At 35.6% G+C, this 21,441-nt stretch overlaps 1 protein-coding gene across 1 annotated transcript in view; it reads left to right on the forward strand.

Moving 5' to 3' along the window:
• The window catches only part of LOC145672785 (uncharacterized), an 877,411-nt gene extending 875,423 nt beyond the window's left edge, over positions 1 to 1,988 (forward strand). Inside the window, exon 5 of the mRNA XM_081741944.1 lies at positions 1,116 to 1,988. Within this exon, the coding sequence (XP_081598070.1) occupies positions 1,116 to 1,344 (229 nt within the window). The 3' untranslated portion in view covers positions 1,345 to 1,988. The remainder of the gene's footprint in view (positions 1 to 1,115) is intronic.
• The last annotated feature ends 19,453 nt before the right edge of the window (positions 1,989 to 21,441 follow it).

Here is a 21,441-nt window from a genome sequence, read left to right on the forward strand (position 1 = left end):
TAACCAATTTTTGGCTCTTTACTTTCAACACACACAACGGTTACATTAGTTATGAAAGATAAATGAGTCATATATTATGAGAAGTTTAACTGGAACACTCTATGAATTATGGAACATTGTAAATTGAAATGGTCCATAATGGACCAGAGACTTAATCCAGGTTAATCAGCGAATGTAAGACGACCCCATATTTTTCAAACGACAAATTTAAAAAAAAATCTTATAGTTGGGTAAATACATTACAATGGGCTCAAGAACAACACACACTGTTAATGTCTATATTATAACGTTATACAGGATGTCCTATAAGTCAGTTTACATAGGCCATCTCGGTAAAAAATAATAAGAGAGTAATGTTGTTGGAAAGTATGTGTTTTCAGTCTAAAATGTTGAAATTTTCGGAACTGGATCAACCGGTTCGGCTCTACCTTGGTAAAGAAAATGCAACGTTGTCACATCTTTGTTGGGCAACAATGAAGGAAAGTGCGTGTGGTTTGAAGTATAATGCACTAAGAAGAACAGAAGGAACGGCTACAATGAAGGATATGAAGAATGATCACACCCAATGTCAATCTAAGCAGTCGCTTCCCCATCAGAAGCGGAGGGGACAGATACGAAAAAGATAAATTGAATTGAATGTATTCACGGCAACTAAAGATATGCCACATTGACTTGATCCCTAGTCTTCCGTTGTTAGCGCTGCTATCGGCTGAAGGAATTCCACTCGCTTTCCTTTTCTTAGCAACAGCTGAACCCTTATTGGCTCAACGCGTGGGTGTGTGAGGGTGTGAGCTTTAGTTCGCATTTTTGCCACGGCTCAAGACATTTTGGCAGCATAATAGTATTAATTGCTTAGTGATGTCAACGAGATGAGATAAGAGGACAATTGAGATTTTTTCGTATCTTCAATAGTTACAGAGATGGTTTCTGTAAACGGACTTATGGGACATCCTGTATATAGCAGTACATTGTTAATGTTTTACTGTATCTCCAATCATATGCCTTTAAGTCGTTTTCGATTAGAATCCGTCTTAATGTGTAAATTTATTTTTAAATATTCCTATATTTTAATATAGTTAAACATGTAGCTAACGTAATTTTTCTATTTGTTTCAGTGCCAAACAAAGATTGTTGACTTGCGTCTATGAGACAAGCATGCTAAAATGTCGCCAGGACGGAGCTGATTTTCTTAAACAATTAGCAGACACGCTTTCCAGTGTACGTACCTATGAGTCCGAATGTAATTCCAACTACTACAATGAATGCTCAATGGCCAGTCTGCTCGTCAACAGCAAAATATGGACATTAATTATAGTTCTCGTCTCTGTGTTAAGTGCTTTGTAGTAAGAATACTGTTTCTGTTATATAAAGAAAGAAAAAAAGAAGACTTGCATTACATTGAAATGTTTCAAACTGACTTCAAGAACACCAGTGACTCTTAAAACAAAAGGATAAGATAAAATGTTTCCGTTTGAACTGAGCTACATGTTGTAAAGTTGGATTGTTATATGTCTTTTTGTACTGACGTCGGAACTAAACCAAAATGTAGAATGATATCTTTATTTGTGGTGGAAGCACAGAAGTAAATTCAGACCTTAAAAACTAAACATAAACAAAAGAAAAACGAAATCTGAGCAGCGGCTAGTAATATTCTTTCTTAATTATACATACAGTTTACGGAGAATACGAAAGACAAAGGAAATGTTACATAAATTTGCTTTAGAATTAACTTTACTACCGAAGGCGCTTAACTGCTTAAGGGCATCATATCTCTGAGAAAGAACGTTCCGACGCATTTGGTTTTGTGAAATGTTAGTGCTCTTTCAGTGTTTGTAAAACAAAGCTAACTGCTAAAGAATCAGAAACTGTTAAGCTGCCATATCACTCGTTAAGTTTCAAATTTCTTTATGCTTGAAAGAGAAAAAAGATCTATTTACTTTTTGGTGATAGTCATTGTATTGTTTGTATATTAAAAAATAATATGTCTACATTTTTTGTCTATATTTTTTTTATTTTGACTTTATATAACAGCTGATTACCTGAAAAATACATGACGACCCAACAATATGTATCTTTTATCCATAATATAATACGTGCATTCTATTAGCATGTACAGAAATTTCACAAAATTGTTTCTTATACCAAAGTGGTAAAAAAAAAAATGTTAATGAAGCAAAGTTTGAAAATGCAGTAGAATCCCAATAATCCGTCACCTTTGGGACTAAGGGTATGTTCAGAACGCAAAAAAAGGTAGGATCATTGGGCTGAGCGAAGCGAAGCTCTTATACTCGGGTTAGCCGTTTGGTTGTCCGCGAACTCCTCCTAGACCGTTTGGGCGATCTCAACCAAACTTAGCACGCTGATAGAGTATGTCGTGCTGAGTGACAACATAGGTCGAAATAAAAAATCCGATGTACCATCGAGGAATAATCACCGAAAAACGCTTCCTCTTAGACCGTTTGGCCGATCTCAACCAAACTTAGCACGCTGATAGAGTATGTCGTGCTGAGTGAGAACATAGGTCGAAATCAAAAATCCGATGTACCATCGAGGAATAATCACCGAAAAACGCTTCCATAGACTTAACATGGGGAAAAAGTCATGATTACGTAGTTTAAGCTCGCTCAGCTCATTTCATTGCAATCGGGTATATACATTGCATTCCTAGTTAGAAAATACAGAAAAATAAACAATCTGAACTAAAAAATGACTGCATAGTTCTCTACAATAAAAACAAACAAACAGTAAGCAAGTACAGTACAGAAAACATGCACAACGAAAGAAACAATACAAGTGATGACGGAGCACTAAAGCGGATATACCACAACAGCAAGTAAACAACAATGCCGCGACGGCAGTAATGGGCCTCCTGAGTCACCGACGAGTCGGGACAAATTCGGCTCGAGCACGGTCGGATCAACCGGTTTGGCGGACTAGCCAAGGGCGGACGAGAGGGGTTCTACTGTACTTAATTGAGGAGCGGTGTCACCGAAACCGTTAGAAAGTGAACTTATAATGTAATCTGACTAGAAACCTTTGGGTCGGATAAAAATCCTTTTGGGTGGCTAATAGAGATCCGTCTGATATTCTACCAATCTGTATATATTAGGTAAAGCTGTGGTTTCGTTTAGTTTGACGTCTTACGATTATGATCCGAGGCAAAGGAGGCGGTGGTGACGATAATAAATTAAATGATGGAAGGAAGAAAGTGCGAGGAAATAGGGAAACGGGAGAAACGCACTTACACATTGTTTGTCCACAACCAACTCTATTTTGCGAGAATTGGGATCGAACCTGAGACCCTACGTACCAGAGATAAGCGTTTTACTACTGAGCTCTTATAACCCGACTGTGCTGCGATACCTGCCCAACAGATTTTGCAAACTAATGTGGGTTGTATTATGCAATTGAAGTGCAGAAGATACACTTAGATTGTATATAATCTAAGTGCTACCGAAGATGCGAAGTTATCAACTTGCTAATATCATATTAGCCGTTCTCCCCAGTGCTAACACATTAGTAGTTTTTGCATACAGGAATACTTTCAATTTATGCAGAGGAAACGGCAACCAGCTACACATGAGAAGATGCTCGTACATAAATCTATTGTACCGGAGAACAATGCATTTGCGATGCAAGTGTCGTACATTTAGAGCAACTGCTCGAAATGTTCACCATTTACTTCCAAGCAAAGCTTGTAGCGGCATAACATGGACCTTTTTCCTCTTTCAAAAACTTCTAAAGCGTGTACTGGATTGTCTCAGAAGCTGCTGCAAGTTTAGGACGAAGATAACCTACTTCATTAACTTCCGAACCATACACCAAAATGTTCACATGATTTCAGAGAAAGAAGTTCAGTCAGGCAAGATAATATGATCTGTGTATGGGTCCCTTTTCCTTCATTTTCTCCACACAATAAACCTTTGGTATAAAAATTTAATAGTTTGTTGTTCATTTTGTGTTTTGAGTTATCCATTTATTCTACAGTTTAGCGTTTATGTCACATATTCTACAGTTTAGCGTTTACGTCACAAGTATAGTTCTTAAATGAGCATATTGGTGCTTGTAAACCCCAGTACTATTTTCCATTTAAAAATACACATTGGGAATATTTTTTTTTCAAATCAAACAATTTTAAAGTACTCGGTAGACTCTACTCTTGAATAGCTAGTTTGAGTTAATTTAAAAAGTAATATCTACTGCAAATATTTTCTGTAATTTTCTACATTTTAATTACATTATTTGTATGTAGTGATAAACTGTAATCTTGTTTAGGTGCAATTTTCTATATAATTGTACACACATATATTTATGCAGCTCGTGTTCCTAACCACGAGAATTCATGTGTTTCAGATAGGAATTTAAAAATTAGTTTGGGTAGAAGAGTAAGATACAACTTCAAAAGAGTTTCGACGTGAAGAAGGATAATCTTGTTTCTTAGTCGAAAAATAGTCAATTTTAGGTAATAAAATAAGTAATTTGTTTCTTCCGCGTGTTATTACTTTAAAATAAGGGCTTCTGTGAAATCAGTGAACTGTTTTGTTGGCAGTAAAATAGCCAAAGTTTATATTTAAAAGTCAAAATATTGGAATGTTCACCGTTCGTTATAAGTGGTACAATTATATTCTACACATGGCTCTGATCAACTGGATTGAACAACCAAAATGGTAATCCCATAAAGTCCAATTTGGAGGAGAGATTGAAGATAATAGATACCAGAAAATTGCACGTAACATACTAGTAGTTTGTAGTGTTTTCCAAAACTCAAGGTAAATTTCAATAATACCATTTTTGAAGTTTTTGCCTGTATACCAAAAATTCAGTAATACTGTTATATAGAAGTCCTGTGACAGCAAGAAAGTTTAGTGGGTAGGCTAAACGTGACGTAATTCTGCCCGTACGTCCAGTATTATTTGTTTCCGGTGCTTTTGAAAGACATCAGGTGCACTCATGTCCTAAATTATTGTCGCATGTCTATAAATATGTTGTTGTAGCAATATAATTTGATAACGAATTCGCCCGGTATTTCTTATGTTAGTATGTGTATAATCGGCAAAGACATGCGTGTGGCAAATTTAATGCCAAAAGAGCAATAAATAAGAACAATAAAACGAAAATAAATCTTTCTTGTCCATTTAGCAACATTTTGTTTTACGCACGCTAATTTTCGTATTTATAATTCTTTTCGTATGAAATTTACCACAAATATACATTTCCCGATTATACACATAGTATCAGTATTAAACGTACTCGGCAAAATCATTATCAAATTATATTCTTACAAGAAGACAGTTATAGATATGCGACAATCATTTTGGACATGAGTGTACGTGTGAAACGTGACGGTCATGTTTTGCATTGACTTTTCCGAAAGAAGAAACTTTAAAATGCAAATAAATCAAATTTAAAGAAGTTAAGAAAACATGTAAATAAAGTGAAACATACATCGATCTACGCTTTCCTTATTTAGCAGACGCATTACTTGAACCAAAAATGAAAGTTTTGAAACCTCGTACTTTGATTGACAGCGGAAGTGACGAAATTACTTGACTCATTCATTATGATCAGTGCGAGAGTTATTCTATTTTTTTCCTCACGCGGAAAGAGCTTCAGGTAGATATCTTGAATATGAAATATGTCTGCAATGACTAAAATTGGACTCGAATCCCCCGTGCACTAAACGTCTCATGTGGAAACGTATCTTAAAATTCCAATTATTGGTTTAGTTACTCTGATGCTTTGGCCATTTTACTAGTAAGACAAAAATTTCAGTCATATTAGGATACTTTTGCTTTCTTTCTCGGATTTAGATACCATAATGTATTCAGGAGGGAATTCGTGTTACTATTCGGTTCAAATCTCTTGTCGTCGCTAATTCTGTCGAGGAATTTGAAGCTTAAAATATACAAAACAATAATCATGCCTGTTGTTCTGTATGGCTGCGAAACATGGTCACTTACTCTGAGGGTAGAACATAGACTGAAAGTATTGGAGAACAAGATCCTGAGACGAATATTCGGTACCCAAGAGGAACGGGAATGGGGGAATGGCGGAAACTTCATAATGAAGAACTACATCATTTATATGGTTTACCCAACATTGTTAGGGTCGTCAAGTCTAGGAGGCTTAGGTGGGCGGGTCATGTAGCTGGAATGGAAGAAAGTAGAAACGCTTTCAAAGTCTTGACTGGAAGACCAATCGGAAAACGACCATTAGGAAGACCTAGGCGTAGATGGAAGGACAATATTAAGATGGATCTCGCAGAGATTGGAATACAAAGTAGAAACTGGATCCAATTGGTTAAGGATAGAAGTCAGTGGAGAGCTTTTGTGAACGCGGCATTGAACCTCCGGGTTCTATAGGCCAAAGAGTTATTTAGTTAGTTAATGTATTCAGCACATAAGATGGCAGTGGATCCTTACGTTAAGTTGTTTTATCTGTGCTAAACACTTACATGATGTTTTAAAATGGATAAATTATGATGAAATTTAACTAATAATAATTGTATATAAAGTACTTCCATATAATAGAACATGCCATCACAACGCGCACCACTCTACCAAAACCGGAAGTCAGTGACATTTACTACTACTTCTGGTTGCAGTACTGATTTCCGTGGAGCACAACTGTCAGGGATATCGGTATGCAGATGTTTGCAATCGATTCAGCTTCCTAAGAATAGGTTCAATCTCCTTCCTTAAACATCTCTTCAATCTATAATTGGTTCAAATTAACGATTTCCGGTTTCAGCTTTTATCGCCATAGAACAAAATCAATAAAGCAAAACGAGTAATGGCCTTTTGAGTGGATTCACCGTCTTAGGAGCAACTTCTACCTTTGATCTTGTTACTCTATTGCAACCAGTAGTTACAAATGTACTACTTCCTAGTTTAAGTTCTGAACTTCATATTTTCGAAGTCTACCGTGATTTCATACTGTGAAACGAAACTAATTTTTTTCGAAGTATAAAATACTAATGAGGTAAACTTGGGGACAATAGATAAAACAATACTGTCACCCTTTCAAAAATCCAGTGGTTCTCAAAAGTCTCCTTTTGTTATTGTTGTCTATTATGATCTATTGACTGTATTCCTTTTTTTTTTTCTTAAAGACAGGGGTAAAAGTGCGGGGAACGCAGGAGGACGCCGTCCTCCCACCTCCAAAAAATATGTACGGCGTCCCTTCAGTTCCTAAGAATGGGCAAAGATAGGCAGAGGGGACGGCGTGACATCATGACGCTACCTACCGTCCCCCTACCTTTTCAGATCCACTTTTACCCGTGCTTAAAGGTAACACTTCCCGATTTCTTTTCCCTATTCGTCCAATTCTTCGAAACTTACATATTTTCTTTCCGTGATTCTGTTTGTTAATAAAACCTCTAGCCTTGGCTTTTGCACAAATATACGAAGTGTCATGGTTTCCTACTGACGTACAGCCAATTTCTGATGACCATTTGTATAACAACAAACACACGAAAGAAAAACAAAAACATACCGTTTTCGTGAAATTCTTTAGAATAATTCTAGTCTCAAATTCACAAAGAAATCCTACCAGATAGCTCAGGTGAAACAAGAAAAGAAAATAAATTTAATGTAAAGCCGTATCCTGCTCCAAGGACCTTTGAGGTGTGTGAAGATAAAAAAATAATATAACAAAACCACAAAGTAAAACTACAAACAAAACAAAAGAAAATGGAAAACGACAAGCAGAAGATCATCAGGTAACATTCCAATATGGCTGAGATACATTAATATTCCTTTTATTAACTAAACTTCTGTCCTTTTAAAAAAAAATAATTCTTTCATTTTATTCTTTCAATCTTTATTACATCTCTATCTTTATACGGGGTGTTTCAAAACAACACCGACAAGTTTGGGAGGTGGTTCCTGACACCAAGATAAGACAAAAAGTATAGACCATCCAGGGTGCACAAATGCTTCCTTTCGGAGTTATAGGCTGCCGAAAACATGAAAAATGAATTTTAAAGGTTCATGGCTCCAAAACTATGGGGTCTAGCGTACTCGGGTCAAGATTTCACTTAGAAACTAATATGTACCCTATCCAAATATCCATGTTTCAGAATCCTGCGGTATATCCGTAACAAGTTTTATAGAGGCAGTTGGAGAGTACTTCAAATTATAAGACGGTAGCCGAACTCAATCTATAAAAATTACTTCGTGAGTACTTAAGGGTTCTGAAACATGTACTTTTGGTAGAGCACATATTAGTTCCTAAGTGTGCGGTACGGTACGGCAGATCCCATAGTTTTGGAGCTATGGACCTTTACAGTTCATATTTTCATGTTTTCGGTAGCCTATAACTACGAAAGGAAGCATTTGTGTAGCCAGGGTGGTCTATACTTTTTGTCTTATCTTGGTGTCAGGAATCACCTCCCAAACGTTGTCGGTGTTGTTTCGAAACACACTGTATTTAATACAGCAATTAGTGCCATAAAAATGCTTGTACGGTTGCTGTGGGTGCACAATATTGCCATTACCAGCAACCTCCGGGGAAGTCTAACTTTCACAAAAAACTATTTAAAAAAAAAGATTCACCGATATCAACACGATCCTTTCCCCCTTCGCAAAAACGAAAGTTAGCCCTCCTGAGAAAGGTATGCCAACAAATATGTATTTTACAACGTCGCTTAGCGCACGTAAAAATGACCATATACATTGACTGAAAATGAGATTAAGCACATATAAATTAAGTTATTAAGCACATATAAATATTCAGCTTTATTCGTTCCAGGATAAAGCAAATATTTTTCTTAACAAAAAACATCTTGGAATTAAGTTAACGTAACTGAATTTTATTGACAAAAAATAAGTAAATAAATAAATAAATAAATAAAGGACTTCAAAATCCAACAAGAATAAACATCTACAAGTGGCGAATAGAATAAAACATATGAATCTTAAGTTGTCTTTGATTATACACATTTTGTTTATACCATTACAGTACACCGCATGTCCTAACTTGAAATTTTGTTGTAATATGGTTACAGCCTTAATTATAAATCGGAGAAACAACTTAGGATAATATTCGAAAAATACTATTTTTCATAAACAGGTCTCACTCCTATTTAGCCAACAGAACTCTTCAACATATTGAATAACTGACTACTTTACATTAAATATACTCACATAGGGTGATAACAACACTTAAAAATTAACTTTTTTTTTTTTTTACACAAGTTATATGTTCTACATACAGTTGGAGAGGACAAATGATGGACCCTTCCATTTGCTCTCTATATATCGTTGAGAGAAGACTTATTTTATTTAGTATTAACCAATCTGATTGCAGAACTGCGATCACGTGACTTCTTACCAATAGCTATGGTATCAGATCTCACAATTCAAAACGTAACCAATCTATATATATCGAAGCTCGACAAGCAAAGAAACAAGAAAAACACGGGAAAACGAATTGAAAAATGAAGAATGAAGCGCTGTTCTATGATTTACCAAATATCTCTTCTAACAATAGCATAATGTACTTAATCTATATATATGAAATTGAAAATCACTATGCTTGTGACTCTAAATCTCCTGAAGCGCCCTACCGATCTCGATCAAATTTGTAACATGGATGAGGTTCGAAGCTGGGCTGGCTATTCACTTTGATAATAGAAGTGAGGGTTGGGGGAGGGGTTATAAAAATAAATAAAACTTAATAACTCCTAAACCACTCGACCGATCTTGATCAAATTTTCAACATAGATGAGGTTTAGGCCTGGGATCGTTTTTATGATTTAAATTTGATGGAGCAACGTAGGGGAGGGGGAGTTATATAAAAATCAATTTATGTAACACTGAAATTAACTATTTTTCAAACTTAATAACTCTTGAACTATCCGACAGATCTCAATCAAACTTTCCAGATACATGAGGTTCGGATCTGGAAACATTTTTGTAAATTCACTTTATCGGCAGATCCTAGGGGGACGTAGAAATAAAAACTGATAAAACCTAATAACTTCTGAACCACCCAACCAATCTCGATCAAATTTTCAACATATATGAAAGTTGAGGCTAGGGTGTGTTTTATCGTTTCACTTTGACGAACCAACCTAGGGGAGGGGAAGGGGCGAGATATATGTAAAAAAAATTAAAATTAAAATGACTACCTTTGTGACTTCATCACTCTTGAACCACCCGACCGATCTCAATCAAATTTTCAACATACATGAGTTTAGGGGCAAGTATTACTTTAGGCTATTCACTTTGACGATGCAAAGTAGGAGAGGGGAGGGGGAGAGAAATTTAAAAACTATGAAAAATGACCGATATTATTGTTGAATCCATAGTTTTCGGGGTCGATGAGAGTAACAGTGACACTTCTGATGCTGTTTCAATCCAAGTTCAGCCCTGATAGTTGGGGAGGGGGAGGGTACAACGTAGGGGAGGGAAATAAGCATTTAAAAATGATCAAAAATGACTAATATTAGTGCCGAATCCATAGTTTTAGGAGTAACTGAGATTAACAATGACAATTCTGATGCCATGTCGCAGCACGGAGGAGAGGGAGCTATATATAATAATAGTCGAAAATGACCAATATTAGTGCCTAATCCATAGTTTTCGGGATCATTCACATGAACAGTGACATTTCCGATCCGATTTAAATTCGAAATCAGTCCCGCCACTTGGGTGAGGATATATATATATATATATATATATATATATATATATATATATATATATATATATATATATATAAATGATCGAAAATGGCCACTATCAGTGGCGAATTTATAGTTTCTCTGTCGCTTAGATGAACATTGATACTTTCGTTCCCGTTTAAATTCAAATTCAACCCCGCAACTGGGGGAAGGAGAAGGAAGAGATATTTTAAAATGATGGAAAATGACCGGTATTAGCGCTGAATTCACATTTTTGGGGTATCTGAGATGAACGGTGACACATCCGATGCCATGGGCCGCAACATGGGGAGGAAGAAATATATATAGGGTAAGAACCCTGAATATGAGACCCTAAAAGTAAAGATGCTATATACTGGTTAATTATAGCACAAACAAACACTGTTGTTACTTTAATATAATCTGTGAAATGTCTACTTTACAATACAAACCATTGGAGTACATAAAAATATAACGATAAAAAATTATATTGAAAAATTGTGACCAAAGTTGCTACACTACCATTTTTATGAGGGGTATCTAATAAGAGGCCCCAGCTTTTTGTGTACTCTTAAGTGCTTTTATTAATTCACCATTCAACACTGTCTTTAAGCCAAATCCTGTGATGGCACAAACGTATAAAACGTTATTTTTAATCTACCTAATTTACTTCAATTTTAGAATATACACACTAGAATTTTACATTTTTTGTGCGCATAAACTAAAATGATTTTTGATAACTTCTTTTAATGTGGAAATATATACCAAATGAGTAAGAAATGTGTCCTAAATGACAGCACAATACCAACAAAATCACTGGCTCTATGTACAGGAATATATCTAAGAGATTACTTTGTGAATACAGAAATATCGATACAAATGAGCTCCTAATATAAGACCCAATATTACTATATGGGTCACATTATGAGACCGATTTCATATACTGAACCGTTAAGGGTCTCATAATAAGACATTCGACCGATAAACAAATGACTAACGCCATCTCAAACATAAGTGAAAGAAAACCGGTAACTCATTACATATTGCAATATGCATATTCACTGGTATAAAAGAAAGTACAAATAGAATGAATATCAATTAACTTTTTCAGCGTCTGATGTGTGCACGTTAAAAAACTTTGTAGGTTCACAATTTCTTCCAGCCTTCACTATATTAACAACTCTCCACACAATGACCTCACATGACTTCTGGTGCTGTGGAGAGCTATTTCCTTTTGTTTTAGCTTGCTTCCACTAGATTGCAGCTCTTGCTTCACAAGATAGGTAGAGGTCTCAATTTAGGTGCCTATCCTCATATTAGGGCTTCTTACCCTATATATATAAATGGTCGAAAATGACCGATATTAGTGTTGAATCTATAGTTCTTGGGGTCGCCGAGATGAACAGTGACACTTCTGATGCTATTTAAATCCAAATTCAGTTACGCATCTTGGAGAGGGGGAAAGGGAAATACAGTACATAAAACTAATCAGAAATAACCCATATTAGTGTCGAATCCATAGTTTCCGGAGTATCTGAGATGACCGGTGACACTTCCGATGCCATGCCCCGCAACATGGAAGAGAAGGAGGGGGAAATATATAATAATGATGAAAAGTGGCCGATATTAGTGTCTCATCCATAGTTTTTAGGATCGCTGAGATGAAGGATGACACTTCCGATCCGGTTTAAAACCAAATTCAGCCCCCCAACTTGGGAGAGGGAGAGATAATAAAATGATCGAAAATGACCAATATTAGTGTCGAATTCATGGTTTTTGGGGTCGCCGAGATGATCAATGATCTTTCCGATGCCGTTTAAATCGATGCCATTAAAAACGAAAACAGCATATTTCACGGGTACTAAACACATGAGAAACATAGTTGTGCATTTAAATTTTCATTTCAACCCATCGAAACGGATAATATATCTTAGTATATATATAGTAGTGGTGAGCACAAAACCGGTTTTTGAACATTTTCAAAAAAATGGTTTTGGTTTTCTCCAAAAACCAGTTCGGTTTCTCACCAAAACCGGTTTCGGTTTCTTCAAAACTAGTTTGGTTTTCTTCAAAACCGGTTCGGTTTTCACCGAAATCGGTTATCGGTTTTCTCCAAAACCGGTTCAGTTCTTCACCGGACCCGGTTTCGGTTTTCTTCAAAACCGGTTCCGGTTTTTTCTCAAATTTATTTTATTTCTGATCAGAATAGTGTTTCGTTGTTCTCCGGAAACCGAATCCGTTTCCACAGAAATAGTTTTTGTGTTTTCCGAAGGTTTTCACCGAAACCAGTTTCGGTGAAAAAACCGAACCGGTTTTGAAGGAAACCGGAACCGGTTTTTGGATAAAACCGAAACCGGTTTGGAGAAAACCGAAATGTCGCTTTTTGGGTTTCGGTTTTTCTAGAAACCGGTTTCCGGTTTTCGTGAAAACCGGTTTTCCTCATCCCTAATATATAGAGAGAAGTGAGGGATCATTAAGCCACATTCTGAATTACTAACATTTCGGTAGCACAATCAAGATATGTGCTTTTGCACTTGAAATTACCTTGTGAAGCCACATTCATTTGTAAAATTTTGTTTTCGCTGTTTATACAGCATTGTGTAGAATGACTAATGTTTCTTCGTTAAAACGATTCTCATAAATTTCGAAGTGTTGCTTTAATGTTCATTTTCCTATGCTTTTGACACTTTCTCAACTAAGTATTTCTGGAGATTTTTTCATTAAAACTTCTTTTACTTTCTCCGTGGTGAGAAAGTATCAGTGGAACTTTGGTACGTATGCCTGTTTTTCTCCATTATAAATTATAACCAAGTGCTACAAGTGCCTTTTATCTTGCCCAGATTTGGAACTCAAGACTGTAGATATATATCTTATCTTGCCTAAGTACATTGATAGATTTCTTATCCGTCCATTTTAAAATGAGAGAGTCGTCGAAATTGAGATCGACATTAGACTCTCGTCTTCGCAAGAAATAAAACTTTATTACATTTTTTTATCCGATTTGGTAAAAGTGACTTCAAGTTGACATCACTGATATCTTGTCCTTTTGATATTTTGGGACTGATTGGCAACAAAGATAGAAAATATTTAATTATGTGTGAATGTGTGTGTACAACAAAACCCTATCATTATAAAGTATTGTGAGAATCGTCTTTTGCGTTTTCTCCCAAACGGTTTCAAGAATACGACACAATTTTTCACTTCGTCTTCTGAAAATGAAAACTCATTTCCGATTGGACAGATCTCGGCAGCACACCTTTACCCACGTAATCACAAGCTTTATTACTGCTGAGCAGATATAGAAAATATGACAGCTATTGTTCACGCTGTTCGCTAGAAGCTATTGAAGAGTGAACTTCATCCAAACATAGTCAGGGGCGTCATTTCAGACTTCGCTTGGGGGGAGGGGGGCAAGAGCACTTCCGATATAAGATTTTCACGTTTTTGTACTAGTATATTAGTAGACAATCGATTAAAGTATATGCATTCCTCAAACTCTTGGGGGGGGGCAATTGCCCCCTCCTGCCCCCCCTAAATGATGCCCATGCATACAGTACAGTGAAACTTTATAATTTGATCGTAAGTTTTAAAGTGCTACAAGCAAGGTGAAGACAAACTGTAAGTAAAAATAATCTATCTATCTAAAATATTGATTCATAGCCGTTTACAGGAGCCAATTTACTGTGAATGGTTCTAGTAATGAAATATTGATAGGACAGCATTTGGATGACCGTTGCTATGATTTTCTAATTAGGAAAAAAGAAACACTGTAAAAATATTGTACACATTACGTATATTCAGAGCCACAATACTGCGAAAGGTTAAAAGAAAATTATTTCCGTACATATTAACACTGGCGCAAATCCCAGGGGGTATGAAGGAGACATGTCCTCTCCAATCTTGGAACTGGGGGGGACTGTCCCCCCCAGTAATCCGATTTTAAATATGTTCTTGGAGAGAAATGTGATGACTTGTGTCCGATTTTCACAAAGGAAAGTGTGATGAAATTAATGTCCCGCCAAGAATAAGCCTCAAATCTGCCAGCCTCCCAATGTTGAAGACAACTCTGCTCCCCTGATCCTCCATAGCATTGTTTTTCAACTTCATAGATATTTCGAACATCGCTTTAAAAAAAAAAAAAGAGAGAGAGAGAGAGAGATTATGGAAACGCCCCCAATGTTGAACACAGATTTGCGCCGCTGGCAGTGACAAAAGGAAACAAAGTTTCAAACAAAACAAAACTTCTTTTAAAACTCAGAAATGTATACTCTCGATTTAGTACCTTATGGATTGCATGAAGCTATGAAGAACAGAAGCTGCTGAAAGAATATATTGCTTTAAAAAAGCTGGTTTGCTCCTACTTTGGATTTTTAAAACAACAACAACAACAACAACAACAACAACAACAACAATAATAATAATAATAATAATAATAATAATAATAATAATAATAATAATAATAATAATAATAATAATAATAATAATACATTCAGTGTTCTTAAATAGTATCTACATGTTTTAAAATACTAACGTTTGAGAAATATGAAGATAACTGTAACATTTACATAAACATCCAGGCATCTTTCGGGAATTTGCCGGGCCTGAGAAGATGCCAGTTAATTGTATATAGGCCCTCAGCGCCCATGGCCTGCAAATTACAAAGGGGAAAGGAACGTGAGGAAGATACCATTAAGGTAAACAACCATCGAAGCTTCCTTTTCATAGAGGGTCTTATTCCGGGGCGCTGTTCCCCTTCCCTCTGTTGCCCCTAAGTAATTTTAACAGCCAAGTTACAAACTAGCATATTTACGAGAAATTCATGCTAGTTCTTGTATATATGCTGTTCCCTCATTCCTAGTAACGTTTTTAATCTCAACGCCACTAGAAAAAAAAATGGGGAAATGGGGAATAAAATACTTACGTGAATACACTTACTGATTTTTGCCACACGAATAAGAAAAACTTAACTCTTAGCAACAATTTGATTGTTGTTGGTTTTTTATAAAAAAAGATTTGTCATTGTTAATTTATAAACCCCTTTTCTAAAAAAATTAAAATAAAAAATAAACTGTTAAAAATTTCGAGGAATGAAAATTTTCTAACAAATTTTCAATTTAAATAAAGGTCATTGCTGTATAACAATTTTAAATAATACAAAATGATTTTCAGTGGTATTCAAATGATTTTAATTTCACATTGTATATCTACGGTAGATCTATTTGAATTCAATGCTGAAACCTTAAGAAGTAGATCTAGAAGTTATGGTTGCATCAGAAATGAAAGCCTGATGCATATGAAAAAGTTTTCCGCTATCTCTTACAATTATTACTAACTAGGAACCAATATTGAAGTCGGGAGCTGTCCGTTAAGGAATTCGTTGTCGTCTCAGCATCCGGTTCTTAGCTGTTATAATGGGCCCAGGAGCGACGCTCGCCGTCGGGATGCTGGTCAAAGTTATAATAATACCACCCTCTGAACCACCATGTCGGGGCCACATTATTACATGCTACCATATACTTGGCTGCCCACCTTCCTGCCGACATGTTGCCGTAATAAAACCACTTTTCAGCCGCAATGGCGGCTCTAGAAAGGCGTGCCCCCTTCTGGATGGCGGTCCTTCTTCCCCGCAACGTGGTGGCCTTATAGGAATAATTCTGCGAAAGCGTATCGGCATTGGTCATCACCTCACCATGTTTCAGTAGACGGATTTCCTAATTGGGCTAGTGGTCTAAATCTATAATTTGGAAGTTTAGCTGTAGCATGTATTTATCTCACTCTTACATGCACCTAAATCGTGTACATCAACAAATACTTCCATCTTAGCAACACTGGCGCAAATCTCGGAGGGATGAGGGTGACATGCTGCCTCCAATCTTGGAACTTGAGAGGCTGTCCCCCTCAATAATCCGATTTGAAATATTTTTTTTGGGGGGAGGGTGATGATTTGTGTCCGATTGCCACAAAGGAAAGTAAGATGAAATTCATGTCTCCTCAGAATAAGCCTCAAATCTTCCTGCCTCCCAATGCTGAAGATAACTCTAATCCCCTGATCTTCCACAACATTGTTTTTCAACTTCATAATTCTTTTGAACATCGCTTAAAAAAACATTATGTGAACGATCTTACCCGTCTCGTCCTCCACCCCCACCCCACCCAATGTTGAAGACAGATTTGTGCCGCTGGAGGTTATGGTATTATTTTCTCAACAATATATGTGAATTAGGAGTGAAATATGGTTAGCATAGTTGTCAAGTACTATTAGAAGTAGGTCTACTGGATCAGTCGTAGATGGGCGCACAAAATTTCTGAAGTAATAAATCCATTGCATAATTCTGAAGTGATAAATCTTCATTAATCCATCCATTGTTACTGCAGGAACAGATTGCAGCTATTGGACCTCTTTATTAATTGTTGTGACACGCGACGCCGTGGCAAAATAAACATGGGCGGGACGAAGATTCCATATGCACTACAAGCGCACACAACAGTGACTGTCTTTCCAGTCTCGTACGAAAGAGCAGTTCCTACCTGTTTCTGAACTTTAGGTGCTAAAATTCTTACAAGTTTTTATACGTTCCAAATACCCGTTTCGTCCAAATTAAAAATTCTACTTAGGGGAAAATGGTGTTTGTTCATTACTGTTTCCACGTTTGTAAAGAATAGTGTTTCGGCATCTTCATTGAATCCCTTTATCCTATTCAAATGTACTCCCTCAGGTTTCCTTAGGCTTATTCGTGGATTTCTTTAAAGAAACAATCTTAACCAGCCCATACGAGCAAGTTCGGCATTTCCATCAAAATTATGGCCAATTCGATTTGCTTTAGCAAATTCGTATGCCAAACGCTGATGGTCTTTTGGTGTGATTCCAAAAAATAAATTTTCAACGATAATCACATAGTTCACCAATTCGCGTTCTTATTCTCGCGAGAACAATGATTTCCTTCCGAGGGTAGTACCGTATTTTCAGTTTTCATCAGTAGACGAATACCATATATTCTGCTATTCCGTACAATCATCCAACTTCTCGAATCGCACACCCACTTTTAACAGCACTGATAGCTTATCTTAGTTGTTCGTAGTTGATGTGTACAAGAAATGTGTAATATGGCCGTCTGTTATTTTGCATTTTGTACGTTAACAGGTTTATTTTCTGTATTTATGTAAGTTTTGCATGAAGCCTAGCTAATTATATTATTTATTGATAACCCAGACAAGACCAATCACGTTGCTACTAATCATATTCAAATCTTCTCCCAAGTTTGAATAATGACTCGGAATGTTATGTTATTGTGGTACGAGAGATGATTGAAAGCCACACATCAAATTTTTATCTTCGGTTGTAAGACGAGCAAATACTGTTCAAGGTTAATCATTTTGGTAAAAATTGAATACATTTCTTAATTAAGATTTAACGATACCATTTATCCTCTCGAGCCAATGATCGCAGAACACAGATAAGTGTACTATTCGTCGACCAAGTATAGGTCCCGAGTATAGGAAAATGATCGATCTGGCACAGTGTCTTGCGTTTTTGCGTTTTCTCGTAGTGATCCCTGAGAGCATGTTCTCGATTTCTCAGTGTCGCACGATATGCCATGACCCACATACCGCCCAACCATGGAAAATTGAACACCACGAAAATTCGTTCTCTTTTATGACCACTTTTTAGGGATGTACTCATTCTCTTTTATGAGTACTTTTTTCAACTCCTATTTTAACATAGCAGACTACGTAAGACTATGTAATATAGCAGAAAGACTACTTACATTTTTAACATAGCAGAAATTACATAAGACTATGTAACATAGAAGAGCTAATAAAAAGAGTATGCCTTATTTTAAACCCCTATTTTAACATAGCAGAAATTATATAGAGACTGCGAACGTACTCCTATGTAAGATAGCAAAGACTACCAATATAATAAGGGGTGTACTCGCTCCTTTTTATGAGCACTTTTTCAACCCTAATTTTAACAGCAGAAATTACACAGAGACTACGAACGCACTCCTATGTAACATAGCAAAGACTACCAACATAATTAGGGATGTACTCGTTCCCTTTTATAAACCCCTGTGTAACATAGCATTCATCAACTACTACCTGTCCCAAAAGTACTGACCATCGTAATCAAAGGTCAAGTACTTGAACCCGAATAACTCGTAAACGAAGCAACGTATTGAGGTGCTGTTTGAACATTTAGTAATAGGTCATCAACTACTACATGTCCCAAAAGTATCGACCATCGTGGTCAAAGGTCAAATACTTAAACCAGAATAGCTCGTAAATGAAGAACATATTGAGGTGCTGTTTCCACATTTAGTAATATGTCATCAACTACTGTATGTCGCAAAAGTACTGGCCACCGAGGTCAAAGGTCAAATATTTAAACTAGAGTAACTCGTAAATGGAGCAACGTATTGAGGTGTTGTTTCCACATTTAGTAATTCGTCGTCAACTACTACATGTTTCAAAAGTAGTGACCATCGGGGTCAAAGGTCAAATATTTAAACTCGAATAATTTGTTACGGAGTCACATATTGAGGTGCTGTTTTTACATTTAGTAATAGGTCATCAACTACTACATGTCCCAAAAGTATTGACCATCGAGATCAAAGGTCAAATATTTAAACCTGAAAAAGTCGTAAACGAAGCCACATATTAAGGTGATGTTTCCACATTTAGTAATGGGTCATCAACTATTACATGTCCCAGAAGTACTTACTATTGAGGTCAAAGGTCAAATATTTAACCCTTATTAACTTGTAAACAGAGCGACGGATAAGTTTGTGTGACCTATTCAATTTTGTACCAAGCAGAGAAAAGCGAAGAAGTAATAAATTTGAGTGCTTTATTTACTTTTGCATTAAGGAGTAAAATTCAATGAAACGCCATTTAAACAAACTGAGAATTTTATAACTTTTGTACTACGCAAATAAAGGAAGGAATATATTTGTACCTACCAGAAAAAGTGAAGAAGGACCATTTTAACGAGCTGAGTATTTTATACCATTTTGTGCTACTCAAATAAACGAAGGAATAAATTTGCGTGACCTATTCAATTTTGTATCAATCAGAAGAAAAGCAAAAAGGGTCATTTTAACTAGCTGCGTATTTTATACCATTTTGTAATATTTAAACAAACAAAGGAATAAATTAGTACTAACTAGAAAAAGCGAAAAAGGACTCAGTATTTATGTACCTTTTTGTTACTACTCAAATAAACGAAAGAATAAATATGGATGTTCTACTTTTTGTACTAACGAGAAAAAAAACGAAGAGGGACCATTTTACCTAGCTGAGTATTCAAAATTATCTTGTATTATTTAAATAAAGAAAGGAATAATTGAGCGACCTACTTAATTTTGTACCAATGAGAAATGCCATTTTAACTAGCTCAGAATGTCTATACCTTTTTGTACTATTTAAACAAACAAAAGAATAAATTTGTACTAACCAGAAAAATCGAAGAAGTTTCTTTTTAACTAACTCAAAATTGTATATCATTTTGTAATACTTAAATAAACGAAGGAATAGATTTGTGTGACCTATTCAGTTTTGTAGCAAGCAGAAAAAAGAAAAATTAACATTGTGGGCTATTCAAATAAACGAAAACATGAATTTGTTTGGAGTATTTATTTTTGTACTAACGAGAAAGAAAGCAAAGATATGCCATTTTAACTGGCTCAATATTTCTGTACCATTTTGTACCATTTCAAAAAACCAAGGGATAAATTTGAGTGACCAATTCAATTTTGTACCAACAAGAAATGACATTTTAACTAGCTCAGTATTTTATACCTTTTGTACTACACAAATAAACGAAGGAATAGATTTCAGTGGTCTATATATTTCGTACCATCGAGAAATGCCATTTTTAACTTGCTCAGAATTTCTAGACCATGTTGTACTATTTAAACAAACGAAGGGATAAATTTGAGTCACTTATGCAATTTTGTACCAACGAGAAATGACATTTTAACTAGTTAAGAATTTTAAAAAATGTTGTACTATTTAAATAAACAAACAGATAAATTTGTACTAACAAGAGAAACCGAATGTATAACTTTGTACTGTTCAAATAAACCAAAATATATATTTGGGTGTTCTACTTTTATACCAACGAGAAATGCCAGTTTAACTAACTCAGCATTTTATATCATTTTGTGCTATTTAAATAAACAAAGGAATATATTTGTACTAACTAGAAAAAGCGAAAAAAGACCATTTTTACTGGCCCAGAAGTTCTATACCATTTTGAACTATTTAAACAAACGAAGGGATAACTTTTGAGTAAGCTTTTCAATTTTGTAGCAAGAAGGAAAAGGCGAAGAAGGACCATTTAAACTATCTCAGAATTTTATATCATTTCGTAATACTCAAATAAACGAAGAAATAAATTTGAATGGAGTATTTAGTTTTGTGCCAAGCAGAAAAAAAGAAAAAAATTAACATTTTCTACTAATCAAGTAAACAAAGGAATAAATTTGTACTGACCAGAAAAGGCGCAGAAGGATCATTTTAACTAACTCAGCATTTTATACCTTTTTGTGCTATTCAAATAATCGAAGGAATAAATTTTTTTTGTTTTTGTACCAATCAAAGAAAAACAAAGAATGTCCATTTTAACAAGCTTAGCATTTTATACCTTTTTGTGCCATTAAAAAATGAATGAATATATTATTGTGTCCTATTTCCTTTTGTAGCAACGAGAGAAAAAGCGAAGAAGGCCAATTTTTAACTGCTTAGAACTCTATACTTTTTTGTAATATTTAAACAAACGAAGGGATAAATTTGTA

This window comes from Thermobia domestica, chromosome 16 (assembly GCF_964235325.1).
Source record: "Thermobia domestica chromosome 16, izTheDome1.hap1.1, whole genome shotgun sequence".
Lineage (NCBI taxonomy): Eukaryota > Metazoa > Arthropoda > Insecta > Zygentoma > Lepismatidae > Thermobia > Thermobia domestica.